The following is a 24,367-nucleotide window of genomic DNA, read 5'->3' as shown; positions in this document are numbered from 1 at the left end:
CTCATGAGTGCCTTGGGAGTATCAAACTGCAACCTATAAAGGCGACCATTCCTAACTCTGATAGTTAAGGGTGATTTCCAATCCTTATGCTTAATCAACACGTGTCCCTCTAAAGAGTACATTATACCCCCTATCCTGAAGAACATATATAGAAATCAAATTCATAGCTAAGCCTGGCACATGCAACACATCATGAAGTGGAATTATCTTTCCATTCTCCCTCTGAAACTGAATAGTCCCTTTCCAAACTGGGTTGAGTTTGGACAAGTTTCCCATAGAAATCTAGATATTGGTGTTCTCCTCCTTATAACTGGAGAAGTACTCTCTAACTCCTATCATATGAAATGATGCCCCACTATCTATATACTAGATAGTCTATGAGTTTGAGCTCACCATACAAGCTATAAGTGCAAACTCATCTTCCAATCTATTGAAGAGTTCTTTTGCACTTGTTGAAGCTGCCACCTACTTCTTTGCTTTCTTCCTTTCTAGGCAATCACTAACATAGTGACCATACTCCTGACATCCAAAGCACTTGACCTTAAAAAGGTCCTTCTTCTCACTTTGTGAATTCGATCCATTGCTAAATCCCTTCTTTGCTTTTCCTTTCCTTGCTAGGGCAACATTTTCTTGTTTCGCCTCACTTTTCTGACTCTTGGTGGCCCCATTGACAAGACTATCTAAACTCCTCCTAAGTGAAATCAGTCCATGGTCGATCCCAACTCGATAAGGTATCTCGTCCACTGACAACTTGAACAAAGACACTCCATTGTTTAGAAAACCCATTTAGGGCTATTCTCACTACCTCGTCATCACTAGGACTATTTCCAACAACTACTAACTCATCCTTGACAAGTCTAAGCCTGGTGAGGTAACTTGTAACTCTTCTCCCTAGTTCATCCAGGTATTCTTCAACTTCTTTCTGAGAATCATCTTCCTGTTAGTGGTAGCATTTTGGTACAGATTGAAAATGGCTTCCCACATCTTATTTTTCATGTCTAGCTCTAAGATAAGTGGAACAATATGATGCTTGACACCATCAAGGATAATCTTCCTCACCTTGGCATAGTCCTTCTTATATGTTGCAAGTTGTGTCACATATGTTGGTATAGGTACAACACTGGTAACATAATCCTTGATACCATTCTCTTCCAATAATAAAGAAATTTTGGCCTTCCAAACTCCAAAATTCGAGGCACCATCCAATCTATCCTAATCTCTCAAACCAATTGAAGCCATCTCAAGGAATTAAAGCAATAATAATTATGAAGAGATCACACTAGGTTATATAAACCCTTAATTTCTTTCCTAGGGCAAAACCCTTCTACCCTCAACCTGGCTCTGATACCATGTGGAAATTAACACTATTGCAGTCACTAATTATTAATCTCCTATCGCAAACTATTATTAAACTGTCGAAAATAAATTCATAGCTAATATCAAAAAATAACACAACTGTAACTTCACCAATAAAATATAAAAAGAAATTCACAACACAAAGAACACGGTATTTTTGGACAAATCGTCCCTAGAAAAACCCCTAAGGAAAAACCAGTTTTGCAAATGAAAAATATATTAACTTCAACAAATCAAGAGATACAAAATTCCTTGTCTCTCGCTGGCAGACTTCACACAACCTCCTAATTTCTCCTACTGATATTCCCCACTGCTATTCCCAACACTATCACTGCATCCTTGCTAACTGCAAGACTGTTTGCTAACACTGCAAGCTCATTGCTAACACTACAAATACTTCTACAACTCTTGTTGTTCTTTGTTCTATTATGTTCTCCAAAAGCCTTCCTTGGCCCCCTTTTTATACTACTTAACCAAGAGATTTCTAATTGCTTCTTGATCAAGACAACTCACCCAAGAGGTTTCTAGTTGCTTCTCGGTTAAAGTAACCTAACCATTAGGTTACTAGTGGCTTCTAGAAGGAGTCAATTAATAACAAATTGATCACATATTTGCCAATTAATCACATATGGACAAACAGTTGTCCAAGCTAGCTAAAACTAACAAGGGTTAGGGATTAGTCAAAGAAATAGAGATTAAGGGTTACGAGTTTGAGAGAGAGGTTAGGAGTTAGTGAGAGAATGAGAGAAGTTAGGAATTAGTACGAGAGTTCTAAGGACTTTGTGTTTTTTTTTATTGTGTGTGTGTGTGTGTGTGTGTGTGTGAGAGAGAGAGAGAGAGAGAGAGAAAGAGAGAGAGAGAGACTTCTAAAGTAAGTTATTTAAAACATTCCTTTGTAATATATATATATATATATATATAGAAAATGATTTATTGCACTAAACTTATTTTTTAAGAGAACACAAAGTATATAATATATCATATATGTAGTAAAAATGCATTAAATTTTACAATTATCATATTCCCTTGTACGATCTTTGACCTATGCTTTATGTAACCTTAGCAATCAAGCTTATATGCACTAGAAAAATATAAACTTACATTTCAAATTAAAAATATAAAAAGCCACCCACCACAAATATATGCACTAGAAAAATCATTATTTTGTTGAATAGGAATATTTTAGACTACAAATTGTTGAATCGTTAAGAGCTCATATAACAATGTAATTTATCAATCTTACCGGCGCCAAAAGAAACCTTCTCAGACAAAATTTCAGAAACCAAGAGAAACACACAAGAAACAGCCGATTGAAATCAAATTATTTAAAACCTCAGATCCGTAACGCTCAGAAACACGAATACTCACATACTCTCAACGGAGGTGGCGGGAAAAGGACGGTAATTGGAAGAAAAAAGAATGAAGATTTTGAAACCATCCAACCCTAGTTCGAGTCCCAGCTAGACCTGGTTCACAGAGTGGGAGGATTTGAGGTTCGAATCAAAAAGACAAAGAAATTTGTGGGTGTGAGGCAGAGGCCTTCAAGAAATTGGGTTGCTGAGATTAAAGACACAACCCACAAAACTCCTTGTTTTTGTGCTCAGGTTGGTCCCCTCAACATGCCTTTGCCTCTACCTTTGTTGCTTCCCCTCCCGCAATCTCTCCCACTTGTGTCCCTACCCTTGCCTGCTCTGGTACTGGTAGGGGTTCCACTCAGTAAATCGCCGGCTCCGAATTGGCCCTCCCCCTCATTGTTGGAACAAAGGTACCCACTTATTTGCACTCGCTCGATCAAGTGCCCCTCTCGCAGGGTCTTTCAGTGGATCCGGTTCAGGTTGAATGACTGGAAATATACAAGGTGATGCGAACAAAGCTATATAGGGCGTAGCGGCTGGATCTTGATATCAAGATGGGTGCAAATGTGGTGCTCCAGAGCCAATGTTCCAGAAACGTGCATATCCATATGCAGAGGCAGGATTCGCCCTACTGTCTACAGGGGGACAAATAAACAAGTGACATTGGTGTTGACCCAGCAACGGAGCCAAAAGCTTTGATTCGTTTACCCTGATACAACATGGGCACTTTGTAGACTGCAGAGGAGGCAGCAGGGGCATAGAAATTTTTTTTTTAATACAGATATTAAATCCTGCTTAAACTAATTGGTACTGTATATACAAATTGGTTAGTGGTTTAAAAGAAATTTGCCTGGTCGACAGAGAAAACTAAGCATGCAACATATGACATTATGTAACTGATCTACCAACTCTTCATTACATTCCTAACTTTTCAAATCTTATCTGCCACCTCACATCATAAGACATGTAAATGAATGTCTATTTTTTTTTTCAGAAAAGCTAATTGTTTACATTGAAGAATGATACCGCTGTATAAAGTCTCTCGGCTTAATTATCAACAATAGTAGGCCACTAGAGACGATACATGTAGAAATCAAACTCTCTTCAATGCACTCTCTTGTCTCACCTTATGTTTTGGCAACTTCTTTTTTTTGGCATGTCTTCTGCAGCAATCATAACTTTAATCTTATTTCCTTTAGAATCTTGTTCCAACAAATTTTCCTAAAAACTTCTACCAAATCATTATGCAAGAAATAAACTAGCACCTGCGCCCATGCAGGGTGCAAGAGTACAACCGATAGGGTTAGGGATCGAAATGTCTCAGTAGCTGAACCTTCCTCTGATGATAGTGAATCAATGGATGCTGCTGTTAGCTCTACTGCTGTCTCCCCCGTGTTTTACATAGAGTGTGCTTATTCTGTATGCTGTACTGACGCCTCCCCTACTGTCTGTTGTTTGCTCTTCACTAATGTGAGTATCTCACATCTTTCACATCCTTTACTTCATAGCCGAACACCCAGATGCCAATGGAAGTTGCATACCTTGCTGCAAAGGTCATCTTGAAAGAAATGCAATAATGAACTCCACCTCCATATAAGATTCCATCATACAAAAATCTTCCTCCTGCAAATCCATATTGTCACACAGATAATTTACATTAGCATTCATAAGATTTTCTTGCCGTTCCATTCCTTAAGATTTCTGCCAACGGAGATTAGGCAATTCATTGGCAATATTACTTAGAGAGTTCTTGAGAGTATTTCCAATGGAGATTAGGCAATTTATTGGCAATATTGCGTGGTGGGCAAGGTGGAAATTTGATAGGCAATGTTTCTTGGGTGTTCTGCCAATGGAGATTAGGCAATTCATTGTCATTTCTTGGTGAGGAAGACTGATATTTTTCTTGGCAAATCAAGAAAATTGTTGTTATCATCTGGGGCTGACATATTTCCATTCATATGTTGAGACGAAGCAATATTTTGATCTGAAACCATTGACCCACTTTCAAGATTGGTTATTATTTGCTCCAAATATATTGATTCACTTCAATGTTGGTTATAACTAGAACCAAATTGATTGACCCACATTCAATAATGCTTATAATTTGATCCAGATTCATTGACCTACTTTTACGATTGGTTATAAATTGATCCAAATGCATTGACCCACTTTTAAGATTGGTTATAATTTTCTGCAAATGCATTAACCCACTTTGAGGAGTTTGCTGCTGTATGAAATTGTTCTCCCTTTCATGGATTTCTTTCTGTATCAAATTGCTTGAACTTAATGAAGTTACAAACAACAGGGTGTACTGGGGTACAATAACAAATATAGTCACGTGCAGGCCATAATGAAACTGTTCACTAAGATTACAGTTTGAAAATATAAGCTCATACGTTATACCTTCTTAAAGCCTAGGTTAACCATTGTGAAAAGATTTTATTTGTTAAAAAAAGTTTGTATAGAAACCTATAGTATAAAAATCTAGCCTATAGGTAAGCCCAGAAATCCCGAGTAAACACAGGAGAGTAATATACATCTGTATTTTGGTTATTAGAAGTCCCCATATGTAATGGCTACAGTGAATTTCAATGGTTCGAAAAAAAGAAAGCTGAGCATAAAGTGCTGAAGGTGATGCTAGTAAGGGCTAGAAGCCAAGGAGCTGACATGTTACGTAGGCATGGTATTTCCTAAGTTCGAAATGAAATCATCTTTCCAGGACATATCAGTACTGCTACAGGTGCTAATACTTTTTCAATGAAATGTTACAAACAAAAAGTTGTAAAACAGCCATACAAGTAAAACGTTGGCTTAGCTTACCATGAGCATTGAAAAGTGTGGCTCATTTGTTTCTTTTACTCTGGGTGTTGAGAAAGAGAGATCAGTTTTAAAGCACTGAAAGATCTGCCAAAGATAATTAACTTTTTCAAAATCAAATGCTATTTTCATTGAAGAGAAATTATCTAAGTTCATATACATTAATAGACTGTCAAGCTGTATTCTTATATATTAAGCTTCACTTTTAAATTGACTCATATAGTGTACAATAGCCAATATAATTGAATGTTAGCGTACACTCTTCATTGGGTTTTGCAAGGACATATCAGTGCTGCTACAGCTGCTAATGTTTTTTCAATAAATTGTTACAAACAAGAAGTTCTAAAACAGCTATACAAGTTGGGAAAGCATATGAGCTATGACCTGCTTTCAAGAGATTTCAGTCCAATCTAGTACTGCTGCAAAGCTTCGCAAACAAGCAATATTATAGAATCAGCTAGCATGTTTTATTTGAGATAAAGTATACTTGGGGAATGGAAAAGAAAGTGAGGAATCTAGTTAGCTTTCCAAGTTTAGCTTAGTAAAACCAACAGTGATGACCTTGTGGAGTCCCTTGCTAATTCTTCCCACTTTGCTATTCTGTATTTCCTTCTTGTGGAATACTTCTGTGCTGAGTCCAACTCAAATTTATGCATCAGCTTTTGCTTTGTTCTCAGGAAGGGCTTTGACTTGGGAATTGTACAACTATATTTTCCTGGAGTGTTTCTTGTAATCATCTTCTTCATCCCTTTGCTCTATGATCATCAAAAGATTGCTTGATCTCTCGTTTCAACCACCTTGTGGTCTGTTCTTGCCCCTATTCAGGTCTAAGGGCACAAATCTCTTATATTAGACCTGGTTTCTATAAAGGGAATGTCACTATATGTTTACTGCTCTGTCTGATAAAAGGAATATATGAATTAATAATAGAGATGAGACTGCATACTAGATGTAGGAGAACATGATATCTTTATTCAGAAATGAAATTACCATACAAGAAGACTACAGATTGTTGGCAAAAGATCAAAATGATTTGACCAGACCATATTGTTTACCTTGACTATACACCATCTATTCAGTAGACTTGATGGCTGCCAAGAGGAACACAATTCTGAACCAGCTGATGCCTCGATCAAATGTAGTCGGATAACAATATTGTCAGAATTGAATAATAGTAATTCTACATGAGCTACAATTAGAAAGCTCAGAAAGCACAAGTGTTTGATTAGATGTTTTTTTATTTTCATGGCTGCACATATAATTCTTTTCCCTGTTTGAAGAGCTGGGTAGTTGATAAATTAAAAAGGAAATAGTTGGGCAATTAATAAATTAATAAGGAAATAGGAAATTGAGAGATGGTACTGGAGGACTCAAGACGGTCCAGCTTATTCTGGGTTAACGCTAAGTCTACAACCAGCGAACTCTATTGCCTCCCAACCTCAACTACTATAAAGAAAGCTAGGCCAGCCCCCAAGTTCTATACCCCAGCAATGCACAAGCAGGACGGAAACCTAACAAGAACAACTGTTTCCCCAAGATACCCTACCCTAAAATGACAAAAAGTCGCCCATGCCGATTGATGCTCGTGCATGCAAAAGGAGGGATCCCCTATTGGGTAAACTACCAGATAACTATCCGGTAAACTATGCTTTCTACCGTCCAGAGAATTGGATGGAAACAGATTCAAACCAAGCCAAACAAAGCTCACAACCACAAAAGAACAGATCCATTTCAAACAAACAAATCTACATTCTACAAACAACAAAATACAAACATGGAATCTCAAAATAACAAATGATAACAATTGATAAGAATTGATATAAATCCATTCCAACCCTTATCACTTCCTGCTTTTTGTAAATCAAAACCCCAACAAAATAGATCACTAGGTAGGAATGGCATACCCCAATGACAGATTTGTGGCCTCCCACCTGGCTGGGAAGCAGCTTATTGTCCACTTGTCCACTTGCTGCTCAATCACTCAGCAATCAGGGCCATGGCATGCCCTTGCCGGCGGTGGAGGTGAGGGAATCCCGACAGCCCTCTGAAAGCAGCTGCATGAGGAATTGTTGGTGAGCTTTCACCCAGGTGAAAGCCCATCAGCTAAAAATAGCAAAAACATCAATTCCCATTCTGAGAAAATAATCTACTAAGTCACTTTAATTGGAAGCCTAATGACCAAAGAGAAAACATACCATATTTGACCAAGCCTTTCCAGATCATCGTCCTCCAATTTAGACTGAACTAAATCTGAACCAATTAAGTTGGATATAGATGGAGACATTGCTTCCTTCTTCTTTTCCTCTTCTTCTGGGATAGTGATGACTTCTTTTCCCTTAAAGCTAGTCTTCCTTTTCCCTTTAAGTCTTCATTTAGGTTCTGAAGGGGAACCACCAACAGTAATCTCTTATCAAAAGAGTAAGCCTCCTCAATATGATTGAATACACAAGATCAAAGAATATTACAATGAAGCATAGATCCCTCTAAAAGGATGAGAAGTAAACTTTGTATGTATTCTCTTCATCTTCCATATACTCCAATACATGTAAACTCTCTTTTTGATGAGGATGTCAAACTTCCACTAAATATTTTCTCTTGTAAATAATGAATCCAAAGAGTAAAAAGCTAAACACATAAGCAGTGACCTAAGCTAGAAGGAATAACCCTCAAACAAAGACAATCTCAAACAAATTTCTCCAATAATAGACTACATTAATCAAACTTAACATTTTTCTTTACTATCTTATGTGTCAAATTCACAACAATAGAAGATGCACAACACCTTCATGATTTTGAAAATAATTTTTATAGGTGATTATGAACACAACATATCTTACTACAAGATCAATAATGGTGTTTATTAGAAAAGCAAAGGATTCCTTGCCGATGCCAATAAGTTCCTCAACTTCTTTATAGTTCACTATTTATTTTTCCTCGGAGGTCACCAATACTGCACAAGCCAATAATTGTTTCCATGGATTCATTCATCCAAATGGGGTTTATTCCATATGATGATGTCATTGTTAAATTGACTCAACAAGAACAATATAGACTTTCTATCAGCAAAGTAGGGGAATTCTCCCTATAGATCCATACCCAACATTTGAATGTGCTACAACTCATTAGCCTTTATCCCGACTTTCATTTTTCTTATCTTTTGACGATCAAATTCCTCCAACTCTACTTTCTTCGGGCTTTGTGAATCACTACCACTAGATCTACTAACAATCAACCTAGATTCCACTATCACGCTTGACTTAGCTTCTTTAAACCCTTTGACTCTTTTCAACTTCTTTTCATCCTTCTTTGCAAATGATGATAAACCATAATTACTCATGATGACATTTGCGCCAAAAAGATATATCAATGATGTCAGCAATCATACTTTGCCTTCCATTCAACCAGATTAAACTTATCATACATTACCAACCAAAACATACCAAAGATACCTCAGACTCAACATATATCACTACAGAGAGGGGGAACTATTAGATTAAGCATTACAAAACTCCCCTGAGCCAAGGTAGTAAGCTCAGTTTTCTAGAAGAGTATGACACCAAGATATGGTGCCATGGATGATCTCTCATTACTTATTTCCTTCTTCCATACCATGATTGTATTCTTCTTAGATTCATCTCATTCTACAACATTCTTTTCATTTCCATATTAATCTAGAGCAGCAACAAATCTGAAAGTGTTGGCATAATGTCTAGGTTGACTACATTTATAACATATGAAATTCCTTTATCTTGACTGTGTGAACTCTAGATCTGCATTATTTAACTTTGTGACCATAATTATGATATAAATAGCATTGTCATAAAACACATTATTTATCCCATTCATCTTACCGGATTAGACAATTGAGTTCTATATTGACTTGCCTTGTGACAGCTAAAATATTGAATACTCTGATCTCTCTTTCTCTTACACTCTACAGGCTTTGTCCAACTCTGTTGCATATAAAATAATGACCATTAAATGATAAGTACCTTTCAACATTTGGTTGCTTGACCGGAGGTCTTTTTGTAGGTGTTCATGAGTATCAAACCTCGCTTGTTACTTCAAATTTTGCTTTAGCTTCAACTTTCTTGTCTTTGCTCTTGATGATATAACTTGAACTCTCACTAGAGAAACCAATTCCTTTATAATTGTGACTTTTCTATAGGAACAAAATTTGATTCAAAATTACACTATCATCACATACTCTTGCTTCCAATCTTAACTTCATTAACTCTTGATCCAACTTCCCATTTTGTTCTGTTTTTAGATTGATAGTGTCCTTGAAATTTTCTTCCATTATTCCATTTTCTATTTGATGGTGTCTTTGAAAAATTCTTTAGTCTTTTTTTATTCATCCATTCATGGCTTCTATTTGAAAACATTCTTTGTTGCTTCCCTTAGCTCTTGGGTTACCTCTTTATGCCTTGCTTTGAACTTGTGGGTTTTCTACCTTATCTTGGAGATGCAAGAATTATCTTCGTTTTTTCTTTAAATTTGTGCATTCTATATCATCCAACATTGTATTTATTCCTTCATCTAAGTATTAATCTTTTGTCATCTTCTCAAACTGCCAAGATATCCCTCGAGCAATTAAACTCTATCTGCAAGGTACCAAGCTCTTATACTAATTGTTGAAAAATCATGACAGCTGAGGGGAGGTGAATCAATTATCATCAAAAAATTCTCAAGCTCATTTAATCTATAGAAATATTAAATCAATCATATAGATAAACAGATACAACATGAAAATACATAAGCATCATACACCATGAAAACCAAAATTTGTGGAAACCCAAGATGATGAGAACCAAAAAGAAACTAATTCTCGTAAATAATAACACCAGTTGAGGTGATTTTAACAGAAGGGCTCACTGGGAGGTAGGCTCATTCTTGGTGGGTTAACTGCCCAGGTACAAAAACAACTAACTACAAAAAAAAATCTTATAGACCAAACATGAATTGATGAAGTTGCATTTATGGGCGCAACAATTATATCCAGCAGATCTGGTTAGGAATTGTTTGCCAATCTTCAACAACCTCTATGATACTAAATACCTCGCCATGTCACTTGTCTTCCACTTGCTTCTCTAATCCCTATTGCATTACTTCATAACCCTTTGCACCACTTTCTCCATTTGCACACTTTTCCACACACAGAAATACATATTTGGATCCAAAAGGATGTTCTCTATATAAACCTATATAACCATACAAATAAGTTGGCCTACCAAAATGTGCCATATTGAATTGTAGTGTTGAAATGTTCCATAAGGATCAGCATGCTAGAACCAGATCCAAAAGATAGGTTGCACATAATGCTCTCCATAGCACATTACCATGGGACCCATAAATAGGTCAAACATAAGATAAGCATGTTGCATAACACAATTACCAAAGGATAAATAACTTTGAAATACATGACATATTTCAGAGTTGATGGGATCACCACAACCAAAACAAATTTTGATCTTCACAAAATTTGGCACCTACTGAAGGATGAAATCTGTTTATATTTTGAATAGAAGTGGCATACCAAAAATACTCCTGTACTTTTGTTCTTGCATAATGCAAGAACAAAAGTACAGGACCAAAGAAAAAGGCCATGTGTAGGTGCACATTCAAAAATACCATACACGGAGGCATGTCAAGAGCCTTAAGGGAAACTCTAAAAATATATCTAAGTCTACATCTACTTCATCAAAATCATCCTTTGTTGCTTCACAAAAATACCCATGCTCTCTTGCTCATCGTCATGTTTTTTATTGTTATTGTGAGGAGTATGTTGGTATGCATGTTATTTATAGTATTTTAGTTAAGTTTCTATAACTATTGAGTAAATTTGAGAAAGATTTTACATTATGCTCCTCTCAAAATTAGCATAGAAAGTTGTTTCACTACTTAACTTCCTTATAGGCGAAAAAAAATGAGTTAGCGTATTTAATTTTCAGCAATTACTTAACTTCCTTAAAGAAAGTTGTATCCTTAAAGAAAGTTGTATGAAACAATATTTACATCACTTTGTTTCTGTTTGTTATAGGCAAAAAAAAATTAGTTGGTCTATTTAATTTTAACTATAATCAACTTCAAGGCTAACTAACTGCTCATAGGTGCACCCTAGAACATGTTTTGTTGCATGTAATCAATAGTGCTTGGCCCATGTTTTACTTACTAAAATCATTCAACTCATGACAAGAACAATCTAGATATGCACAAGTTGGACATAAACTACTTGAATCATCATCATCATCATCTTAGGGCATGCTTGTCAAGAATGTATAACTTAAATGGTTTATTGATCCATTTAAGGTATTTATTTCAACCAAATGTACCACCAAGACTTGGTAAAATTCATTATGGTATAATTATAGGTTGTATATTTCATTTAAAAATGTTCTAGGCACGTCATATATTCATGTGTATCACATAAACTATCACCAATAATAATTCAAGAGCACATTTCCTTCATTCTTGCCACTTGGGTATTGATGGAACTTAGGAATGCATTTTTGCCTTGCCTACCACTTGGCAATGAATTGGGAGAGCTCTTTTTATCATCTTTGATAGTAGCCCTTTTCATTGTTACGACATGTATTGTGCTTCTTTACGAAAGAACGTCTCTTTTATGCTCTTTCCTTTGAAACTCGATAACCCTTTACAAGTGTTGGACATATACATTAATGTTGCTACAAAGAACTAGCCAAACTTTCCTTTTCATTTAAATATCCCTCATTTCCTATTATCATTCATGACCTGACAAATACATAATCAACCTTGTTTATGGGTGTGACATGCAACCAAAAAAAAAAAGAACAAGAACAAAATAACATTCTCAACTTTCATACTTCTGATATTGTTTACATGAAACATGGGAAAACATTGTTTAGAAAACAAAATTCATTCGATTGGAACACCAATAATCTTTTTTATATCTAGACATTACCGTTAGAAATTGAGGAAAAAGATAACCACAACTAAGGTGGTCAATGTTTTTAGTTGTTAATGGAAGACCTAGTAAATCTAAGGGTTGGCCAATTGAATTTATACAATTTGTTATGCTATCCAGGACTAATGAAAGTTCTACAAAAGGAACAATAATGACTAGTGATAAGCAAGGCACAATTGTAAGGATGTTGATTCTTCAATCATGGGATAAGGTAAATAACTCAATCGGTTTTTATTTTTTGTCAATACCATCTCATTTCATGGGTTGTGTTATCATTTCACAGAGATCTTTAAAAATAGGATAAATAGTAATTCCTCGTACGCTCCCTTGCAAAACATTGACCATGGTGTATCCTTCTCGAAAGACAATATCCAAAGGTGAGGCGTTTGATGAAGGATATGAGCCAAAACTACCTAAGAGTGAATTGTTCAATTACTATGTGCAATTGGTTATTATTTTCTTCTATATTTTGATTCCTCGTAAGACACAACAATGTAAAAGTCTAATTTTAAATTTTGAGCATGACCAAAATGAAACGTTGGGGCTTCAAATGTTGTATAGGTGGTCATCAATTTGACATATATTGTAAATCAATTGATATGATAATGGAAGATGAACAATTTTTTTATCTCATGTCTTCTAATGTTGAACAATAGTACAAAAATCTTTAAACTCACGGACAATAAATATGTCAATTACTTAATTTTGCTAGAGAGAGTAATTGAGGTGCAATAATATCTACAATGAATTACAATTAATTTGAAGTGGGTTAGATGTACAAATGTGGACATAATTAGAAGAAAAAGTAAAACCCAAAATCCTTGATGATAATTGGTGGTCTACTATTAAGAAAGAAATTTGTATTTTAAATTTACTTTTTGATATTAGTGAGTTTATCCTTTTAATTTTATTGTTTTTTAGTACTTTATTTACAAATATATTTGTAAATTTGCTCAATCTCTCCCACACGATTAGATATGCCAACACCACCTTTTATATTCTTTAAAGATGTGTGAAACATGTTTCTCCAAATTAAACAGGAAATTCATGGGAAGAGCCTTGTTTTGGAATTAGACACAATAATGAATGGCCATGAACGCCCCCTTATATGACAATCTATGCTCTAAATTCCAAATGTTATGCGCCCAAAACTAGAAGAGAGACTCTTTTTTTAAAGATTAAGGGATGAAAAAGCAATTTATAAAAACCTTTTGAAAAATGGACAATACAGACCAAATAACTTTACTTCAATAGTGATGGATTGTTTTTTTTCAATTATTCAGCAAACCTAAGGCTAAAATGACTCAAACTTATTATATTCAAATAGTACATGCCACATGGTGAAAATGCGGTAGAGTTGAGCACACTTGTCATTCACCTCTGTTCGCACAATGCCAATTTCTTTGCTAGAAAACTAGTCTGCATACTTCTTACTCGTTGATTAAGAGGTATAGGCTTACATTTCAAAAAGTGGGAAAATTGGCATCCCTACATATTGCTTTGCAACTTCAAGATTGATAAGACTAGCGACTTTTCAAACTATAAACATCACAGATTAATAAGATAAGTGAGGGATTGATAAGGATTTTATAGACAAGGTAGTCTCTCATACTGAGAGTAACTCAGATTTAAACTATTTTAGTACAAGCAAAGATTAGGCAGAGCAACAACAAATATAATTACTGTATTATTTTTCAAGCATTGTTGCTTCTTGTAGACTTTCTGAAATTTTCAGCATCTTGTAGTTGTCATATTTCTACCTTGTATGCACACGCTGACAATGAAAAATTGTTAATTTCTATGTCAAATCTCATGCAGATTCAAAAACTTTATCATCTTTCTATATTTTCCCTACTCTTTTACTTCTTGTCCCTTTTCATCCCTCCAAAAAATGGTGTCCCATCCCCAAAAGGCAACCCTGAAACCACCATCTTGGAACACTGTAGGAGATACGCAGAAAGGTGCTTAAAAGTTTGTCTCAAAAAAGTTGACTGTAGAAAAATGATGTAACCACAGGGCTTTACACAACAGAACATTCAGTTTAAGATGTATAACAACTAAAATGCCAGTTGCAATTTATGAGGTATCCCACCACAACCATAAGTTCAACTTAAATATATACTTCAAACAACTTTTCATACCAATGATAAATATATGACCCTCTGCAGACAGCATATCTTTAAAAAATATTCCTCATTACTTGTGAAACCAGTTATTGCAATCAACATATGTAACAAAAAAACTGAAGTGGAGGAAAACAGTTTGGATTTTGCATAACTTCCCTAGTAGAGGAAAAGGAACTACTAAAAAATATAGTTACATGTATACAACTGCATGTATTGCATTTCAACATGTGACAACACATCTAACAACTAATATATGATTTATGAAATGCATTGATATGGATGTGCATATCCTGAAAAATGTTCTTATAGGATCTGGACATCTGGAAGTCCATCTTGTGGACCTGAATTTAGGGAGAACTTACGACCCATGATATAGACATACAAAGGGACACCACAACACAATGCAGATATCTGAGGTTTACATTTGTACGTAAAGAGTGGATAATATTCAGATAAGATCTGGATACTGTTCCAAGGAAGGCAATTTTGAAGCCATGACACTTTTGTACACAATACATATCTTGCATGCTAGTTAGATACACATAAATGATAAATATAATTGACAGCACGGAGATCTTCTTCGCCACTTGCACACATTCTCAAAACTATGGAACAAGTTCCAATAGATAGAGTGCAGCATCAAAGCTTAATCCAACTGCTGCAGCTGGCTGAAGCTCACCATCCACCATTCCTCCAAATATAACTATAGATCGCCCAGGACCAATAGGACATGCTCCATGAAAGGACCTCTCATGTGGAGGGGAGCCCTTTTGTTTGAGTTTTTTCCACATCTTATGAGTTAAGGGTCTTTGCATTATATCAGGAACTATCATTTCTGCGCTTGAAGTGAAAAATGCTGGACTGTCAATCAAACTCCCTGCTAATGGATCAAGAATCCAAATATCACCTTTCCTGCATCTGGAACCATCTTCCCCACCATAAATGAGGATTCTTCCTCCAAACACAGGAGTAGCAGAATGACCTGAACGAGGTGTTGGGATTCCATCCACAGGATTTGGTTCATATGAACAAAGTTCAACCCACTGTGGCTGGTTACCTTGCATATCAAATATCCATACATCATTTAGAACTTCAAAATGGGTCCCTCTACCTCCAAACAAAATCATGCGATTTCCATCAATCCATGTTAGTGTGTGACCCGATCGTGGAGGTGGTGGTAACAATGTTTCAATTTCATGCCAGCACGGTTGTTGACCTTCATTAAGATTCAACATCCATGTATCATTCAGTCTCAAACCATCTGGTCCAATTCCACCAAAAACCACAATTCTATTGTTCCCAGCAAAGCAGCCTGCATGTGCACCACGAGGAGCCGGAGCTGCAGCAACTTCTAGCAGCTTCCATGAAATCCTTCCAACTGCAGCTTTATCATACAAAACTTGCCCTATCCATGTGTCATTTAGGCGTTCCCCATTATCATTAATACCTCCAAAAAGAACTAGTAAATCTCCCACAACTGTACAGCTTTGTCCAAAACGGCCACTAGGTGTGCCACTTTTGACCTGTTGCCATCGTAATGCATCTGTGAGGTTATCTGTTACAGAAGCTATCCATGTGTCATCTAAATGGCGCCCTGCAAGGATAAAGTAAAAGTAGTGGTTAATTAATCACTCTTACATGAATTATGTTCTATTCCAAATCCAGCTCTAGTTTGTTTAACAAAAGAAATATGGTGGATTAAGTATTCTCCGCCTGACTTAAGAGCTAGTGTTCAAATTCTGACCATTATGAGTTTTCATGTAAAACTCCCTACATTACTTGAGATATCATTTCAGCTAGCCTGGAATTTCTTGGCAGCATTAAGGAAATACACTCCATCCTAAAAAAATTAATTATTTTTTCTCTAGGAGGTTAAGGCTGAAGAATATGCAATTTAACAATATGGAATCAACAACAGTCAAGGATCTTTCTTCAAATAAGTGTAGTAAGTTGTGATTGTCCTGCTAGCTGTGAATAGTTTAACATGCCAATTGACCAACAGTATATTCATCAACATGCAAATTAGACACAGCTCATATTTATCAGATATTGAAGAAATACCAGTTTCCATTATTACTTCTTTTTTTAATCAAATGAATAACTCCTGGTAAAATAACAAATTCACTACCTGTTGGTCACTCATAAATTATTACATTAAGTCCACCAAATAGTCTACCAGTATCAAGAGGTCCTCACTTTGTAATTGTATGTTATAAAATACTGATTGCTACTTTTCATGGTTCAATTGCCTCTGGTTTGAGTTTTTGTTGTTCTAGCTTCTCTGTCAACAATTAAGATAGTAATTCACCTTACATGGCTCTTCAAGATCACATGGCTACTGAGCTACCTATTCGCTCATGTATTGTAATTGTCATAATTTATTTAGAGTTGGCTATCTGTTCTGTGAAGTTGGCAGCAAGGATATTTGATGAAGACTTGAATGGTAGGGTTACTCCTGCAACAATCTAGAGATCTAAGTACTACTCAGTCTGTATATTTCCAAGTGGAAGATGTATGTTTTCATGTTCTACCATATACTCTCAAATGCCATATTTGAGACTTTATAAGAACTTGCAATTATTCTTAGCTGGATTTTTTAATTTACAACTTGGTGTTGGATAATGATCAAATATGCTTCAGGAAGGACTCTCTTAAATATTCAATGGTTTATAACTGCAGTGATTGCTGGGCTTCATGGAGATTCGTTGAATAACACGAACTTAAAAAGTTCAATATCATAGAGATCATAAAAGATGTATATGTCTATGATGTGGATCTTCATGGTATTAATGAAGCTGAGCCAAAGTGGGAAATTTTAATGATTTATCAGTAGATATATTAAATTATATTTCTTGTATTCCACATTAAATTGAAGATTAGGACTTGTCTAAGGCTTTTTAAATACTAAGCATACATAATATTTCATAGCATGCACTGAGAATAATGAGATTGATAGAGCAACACTGACAAGGAAACATTATAAAATAAGCAAATCATAAATATGCTTATCTTTCTTTAAGGAACTTGTCACAGAAAAATTAAATTAGTTTTTGCTGAAACAGAAGATAATGATATTTGTCAGCATTTAAAGGTCCATTATTATACCTGGATTTTGTAGGAAATCTAAAGCAAAAGGAGTGCAGACACCAGTTTCCTTAACAAGGACACTGATAGCATGATTTGTGTTAGTAAATGAATTAAGTGATTTATAGAAAGTGATGCCCTTCTCTCACTGATCAAAGCCTCTTGTAGAATTCAGTTACGTAGCTATAATGCTAACATGTTGCAGAAATTCTTCTACAAGAAGGAATAAATCAATCGGCTTAATTTCAAAATAGACTATATGTATAAAAGATCTGCCTCGAGGAGTGGCTATACATGTAAAAACCCTGCAATTGTGTTCGGTAGGTACAATAGAGTAGGACTGTAGGACATTCTACACGGTGAACATTGAAAATGGTAAAGCATGCCAAGCAAGCAATAGGAAATAGTTTCATATTTGGATGGGGAGATGCAGGAAACAACTGAGAATCTAAGAAATAGAAGAGAAGTTTGTATTGCCCCAAAGGAAAAAATTTCATAAGCTGTTCAAAAGTTGTTTTTGATAAAAGCAGCAGGAAGAGGATCCTGGCCCGTGGTACAAGCAGCACTTTAGATGCAAATTAACAAAGGATTAACAGTACCCAAAGAGCAGAAAGATAAAGAGCCCCAGAGTAACTTTCCTCTATCAAAAACTAACTTAAGAAAAGATTCGAGCTTAAGAGTCTAGCATGATCATTTGAGAGAAATCAAAATAAACTACGAGAGCTCATAATACCATAGTAGACTAAACTATTAAGCCACACAGGGCTAGAGTTTTTAAACATATATAAAATATTAAGAGTATCAAAGCCCTATGGGCTATCAAAGCAAAAATGAAACCACCATAACAGAAACCAACTAGCTACCACCGAGCCTCCTGGACAGCAAAATGCCAACCCACTCTTCATTAAGGAACTAGAAAAGCTCCTTAGCATCTTTTTCTTGAGTAGCATCTGCACTGGGGATCTTCCCCTGCATAGTGTACAAGGTGGTGGCATTGGCATGCATGATTTCCAAAGTAATCTTACTGATATCCTTGAATCTTTTGTGCAGTCCACCAATCTCATCTTTCAGCTGATCCACCGTCTTTTCGAGCTGATCCACTTGGTTTCTTAGAGAGTCGAGCACACCGCCAGTCTAACTCCCCACAACAACATTCACACCTGTCACAAAAGTATTAGAGGGGGAGTGCGAGGGGGAATTGGGAATGACAATCTGGGGTAAAGTGGGGGACAGGGTCAAATAGGTGATGGGGGGTTGGTGATTGGGGGAGGGACATTCTCGGGGGTCTGGGTATCCTTGGAAGAGGAATCATCGAAGTTTGAATCAGGGGTTTCTTTAATAGTAGTATCCTTAGAGGACTCCTTAATGGCCAAATTTCTAATAGCTTGCTTCCCCTTTTCCTTAGTAATCTTGGAAGAGCAACAGGTATGGTGAACAATCTCTTCATCACTGTCAATAAGGTTGAGGGTGGTCTTCATGTTTTTTTTACTTGAACCCGCGGCAAGGTATTCCAACTCCTTTTTTCTTTTAACACCCGAGGTTTCTAGACAATTAATTAAGGAGACCGGGCTGGAGTGCTTAGCTTGACCAGAGGTCGAGGAAGTATAATTGGGTTGGTTAGCAATGAGAAGCACATTAAGGCTGGGAGAGGGGCAAAGCGCACGATGAAACTGTAATAGACAAAAAACCAACCCTTGGTGGAGAATAACCGACTTTTTCCCAAAATTAATGGCCTCCAAAGATTCCATCACAGAATTTTCCAAAGAGTGCAATAAGAACGGAATGGAAATGAGGTCCTTGTTACAAATATGGCTGAAAGAGGCAAGGTGATAGTACTAAACCCCATACCTCCCTCCAAAGTGAAATACTTGATAATGCTCTTACACATTTTCAGCCAGATGTTTGGGAAGTGCAGATGTTGTACTTTAAATTGAGTTAATTCGGTTGAATAGTGCTTTGAATCATGTGATGTTGTAATTTTTGCACGTTATTAATGTATATATGTGATTTCTTGGACTTGTTGGCTCCTGAATTAATAGCTTTTCAACAATCCAATGATAGGAACAAATACATCTAGGGTTAGCTAATTCTCATGTTCAACATACCTATTCAGACCTTAGGGCCAACTATAAGGCTATACTCCTTCAGGCTCTACAAAACCTAGGTGGTGAACCTATAGATTCATTCATATGGTACCAGTTCCAAAAGCATACAATTTAAGTCTATACAAAAGTAGATAAAACCCTTATTTCTCCTATACTTATGCAATGACAAAGGCCTACAATAGCAAATTACAAAACCTATGAAATTCACAAGCTGAGTGAGGGCATCCCTTCAGCTTCTAAACAGAAAGGGAAAAGGATAATTGATTAAAGATTGATATCAGCAAAAGCCAAATATGCAACAGCAAGAACATGTTGATCCTATAACTAATCAATGCCTTAAATATTGGGCAATTCTAGAAATCACAAAGATACATCCATGATACCAGTGACATATCCGATACATCAAGATATCAAATCTATCCTATCACTTTAGGAATCAAACATCAATGTTCATAAAAGCCCTCATACTCATGAAATATCCTTCTCATGAAACCTGCAACCCTGTCAAGATAAGTAAGCATTTACTTGGCTCTTTGTTCCAATAGCAAAACCTAACAAGACATATAGCTTTAAGGGGTTGCAAATGGATTTAAGCTCTTTGTTCCTAAACCACAAAACATTGCAGACAACAAAGATAGGAGATGAGAATCAGAATGAAACTAAGAAATTTGTTATTCCTTGCATTCATTTCTTTGAAACAATACATTCAAGATGCATGTAGATAACTCATAAAACAACTCAATAGGCTAGAACTGTACATAGAACTCCATTAAATGCTGTCCATACAAGAGATATACACTAAGAAATGGTGGAAACCCAGCTGAGAACTTGCTCAGAAAACTTGGGAACCAACCCTAGGTGGTACCACAGCAATAGAAAACCTTCCAATAAACTGGAACCAACCCTTACAATGAGAGAAAAAGAGAAAAATATAGAGAAGGAAGAAGACTTCGGATCTGATCTAGAAATGACACATGTCCACTTGAATCTCCATCCCATGCTGCTACAAAGCTTCTCTTCTCTCTACAACCAAAATCTGAATCAAATCTCAAAATATCTCCAAGAATGATGAGAAATCCTTACTCTGGTGGAAATATCAGAGATGCATCTAAAATGTTGATAAAATCCTCACCAGCTGATTTGGAAGGAAAATATCACTATTACTAAGGTCCTCTCCAAATCTAGTAGCTACCCACTTCGTCTTTTCATTAGAAAACAAGTTTGAACTGCCATACTAGAATGCAATTGAAAAACAAGCACCTCGAACAAAACCCAAAATATCTCACATACTGCTTCTTGTGCAAAAATAATTGGCAAATTTGGAACGCTCGTTCTGAGAGCTTTCCATTGATATATGATAGTCATATGTTGGTCTAAAAGGCATACCCAGGGTGATCAAAAGAAATTCCAAGTTGAAAATGCATGACAAGGCCATAAAATTTGCAAAAATTTAATTTTAGGCTAAAGCCTAAACTTTAGAATATAAACCAAAGTTTATTTAAAATCATCCGTGCATTCAAAATGGGGAATCAATTAAAAATTAATATTTTTGAACTCACAAATTTCCCTCCCTTTTGCATCCAAGTCAAACTTGGGTTGACCGAGCTTTGATGCCTATCACGAGGTGATTGGTCCATCCCTACTGAATCACCTGTCCTGTCAACACCTTTGCCACCTAGGTGCCACATGGCACCATCTGATTGGTCCTCAGACTACCACATCTAACTGGGCCCTCTGCTACATGACAGCCTCCGATTGGGTTACCATGTCGCCATGGTTAACTAGTGTGCATCTTCCCTTGGCAACATAGTGACGACCATCGATTGTGCCACGTGGCACAATTTGGTGCGTCTGTCCTGCAACTACCACCTCAACGTCTACCGCCACATGTCGCTATGTTGCTATCCTCATCATCATCTTGTCACGTCATCACGACATAGCGATGTTGCGACACGTGACATCTTGATCCACATCACCACCTCGTAATATATGCCATGTCACCATTTCCATGTCATCAATCCTACCCAACGGTGCCTTGTCGCTATGTCGCATGACACCTCAACATCTTGCCACGTCATCGCGACATAGCGACGTCGCGACACGTGGCACCTTGGATCCACATCACTACCTCGTTTGTTCAAAATATCTAACTTGTCCGCTGAGCTGGGACCCACAAGCAAATTGGGCTTCATGATGTCTCAAGCTTTTGCTTAGACATTTATAAAGTGTGCGGCTCCTAATAAATAGACTAGAAAATACCTTTCCTCAGCAAATGTGAGACTATCAACTATAGTGTTTTCACGTATTATCACTCAAGACTACGACCACGAAGGGCATTTTTGAGATTTGCAATGAAGGTATATGGAGTGCAAAGGTAATCGGATCACGCGTGCGAGTCAGTTCAGTGTATCCACCTTTGGACCAGCATATATATTTTGACTGCACACCACGTAAGGAAAACATATACCCGCCTTGGGTAGATGCCTTTTCCATTTGCAAGTATTTGGACAACCTCAGTAATACGATCTGTTGCGGAGGCATTAAAAGAAACTGTAATCCTCCCAAGTTTGATTCTGCCTGGATTTTACTCCTAGCTTTTGTCTTCTTGATGAAGAGAAGACTCACAATTTTTCATGAGAGGCTCTAAAAAACATTTCCACTCACATATATTAGGTTGCGGGTGTCTTCTTGAAACTTGGTATTAAGAATTGTCTAAAACGTTCTTGAACAATCCTCTTTCAAATCAGCACCTCACCAAACAACAATCCCTTCATCACATGGCATATAAACCACATTTAAAATCTATGTTGTCCCCATCTTGACTGTTTGCAATATTATCAAAGACCAGAGCATGATTGGAGTTAGTATCGTAACCCTTCTAGGTAACAGTAATAAGCCAGGAGATTCGATTCAACCCTTCCAAGTTTGATTCTGGTTGGATTTTACTCCTAGCTTCTGTCTTCTTGATGAAGAGAAGACACACAATTTTTCATGAGAGGCTCTAAAAAACATTTCCACTCACATATATTAGGTTGCGGGTGTCTTCTTAAAACTTGGTATTAAGAATTGTCTAAAACGTTCTTGAACAATCCTCTTTCAAATCAGCACCTCACCAAACAACAATCCCTTCATAACATGGCATATAAATCACATTTAAAATCTACGTTGTCCCCATCTTGACTATTTGCAATACTGTCAAAGACCAGAGCATGATTGGAGTTAGTATCGTAACCCTTCCAGGTAATAGTAATAAGCCAGGAGATTCAATTCTCCCTATTGCCAGTGACCCAACTCTCCATGATGATTTTTTTACAAAGTGTTCAATTGGACCTTCCACAACCTACTAGGACTCCCTTCAACACAGCGGAGAGAAAAACCATCACACTTGCTTGCAATATGCAAGAACTCCCTTCACGAGTAGATTGAACTTTGCAAATGCTAAGTAGATGTATGGCAATGCCTCTTGTGGGATAGCATTCTTCACTTGAATCTATTCTTCCAAAGGAGAGATATTGCGCTTGCTTTGGATTTGTGTCTTATGCTACATAGTATTGATATGCTCCAGGCCAGAAAGAACTATTCAAGACCAGTTGCATGTCTTTGCCGAACAACACCCATATCGTGGCTTTGATTCAGACATTATTCATTGATGGCATCAAACATTTCCACAATTTATTTCTATCTTTGATTCGCTAGAAGAGGAAATTGATTAAGTTCAATGATGGAGGCTATGAACTTTTATTACAGTCATAACGTAGATGATACATAAGTGCCTCTAGTATTTACGTCCACCTTTTTCGCAGGTATTATGTGTCTAGAAATATGATGGGTCTAGATTTCAGTCCTTTTTCACTTCACTGAGCATCAATGTATAAGAGAATAGTTGCTCACTAGGTAAACATCATGCCCTGAAGTTGCCCAAACAAGATTCCTTAACTGAAAATGGACAAATGTTGACTTCACTGATCTAGAATTTTAGTAGAAATCATAAAATTTGTCATCCTTCCTAACCTGTTTGCATTCGTCATCCAATGCATCATGGGGCATATTTAGATTTTCATAATTCTCATATTGGTGTAATCTTGTTTCACGGTAACTTTGCCATGTTCATTCAATATTCGTGGAAGCATCATTATTTACATCTTCAAACTCTTTTCCTCCTGCAATCTAGTAGTGGCCAGTTTTGCCATCACTGTGGGAAGTTAATCTCAGTCTAATAAAAAATTTATGGTCTCCCGCAGCTCTCCCCACATGGGATTACACACAATGAAATAGGCTTTAACTTCAACTTATTCCATTTGCTATGACATGTACAATGGGATATTACCCTACCACTCCATCAACAGACTAAGAACTTGCAAAACATTCCTTATAAAAGCTTCAAACATCAATTTGACAGCATGCTGACCAAATCAATGAAAAGACTCTTCACACAAGTGGCAACTGGGTATTCTGGCAAAGTCATCATCTAGCAAATCAAAACTTTTATATCCCCTCTCGTATGTTCAACTTTCTCCTCTATTATTCAATTTGTAATTTTTTGTAAATATTAGAATGTTTCTAATATTTATTTAGCTT

The 24,367-nt window shown here is 36.5% G+C and overlaps 1 protein-coding gene and 1 pseudogene across 3 annotated transcripts in view; both read right to left on the bottom strand.

Moving 5' to 3' along the window:
- LOC149556855 (U-box domain-containing protein 45-like) overlaps positions 1–7,812 on the bottom strand; it is a 125,651-nt pseudogene extending 117,839 nt beyond the window's left edge.
- A 6,910-nt stretch (positions 7,813–14,722) lies between these two features.
- The window catches only part of LOC149556854 (Kelch repeat-containing F-box family protein), a 111,585-nt gene continuing 101,940 nt past the window's right edge, over positions 14,723–24,367 (bottom strand). For all 3 annotated transcript variants that reach the window (XM_089831444.1, XM_089831442.1, XM_089831443.1), the window contains one exon: positions 14,723–16,194. In XM_089831444.1, the coding sequence (XP_089687570.1) occupies positions 15,206–16,194 (989 nt within the window). In that variant the 3' untranslated portion in view covers positions 14,723–15,205. The remainder of the gene's footprint in view (positions 16,195–24,367) is intronic.

Source organism: Cupressus sempervirens, chromosome 5, assembly GCF_028749045.1.
Source record: "Cupressus sempervirens isolate cs-2001-9-10 chromosome 5, ASM2874904v1, whole genome shotgun sequence".
Lineage (NCBI taxonomy): Eukaryota > Viridiplantae > Streptophyta > Pinopsida > Cupressales > Cupressaceae > Cupressus > Cupressus sempervirens.
This window is presented reverse-complemented; position numbering and strand designations above follow the sequence as displayed.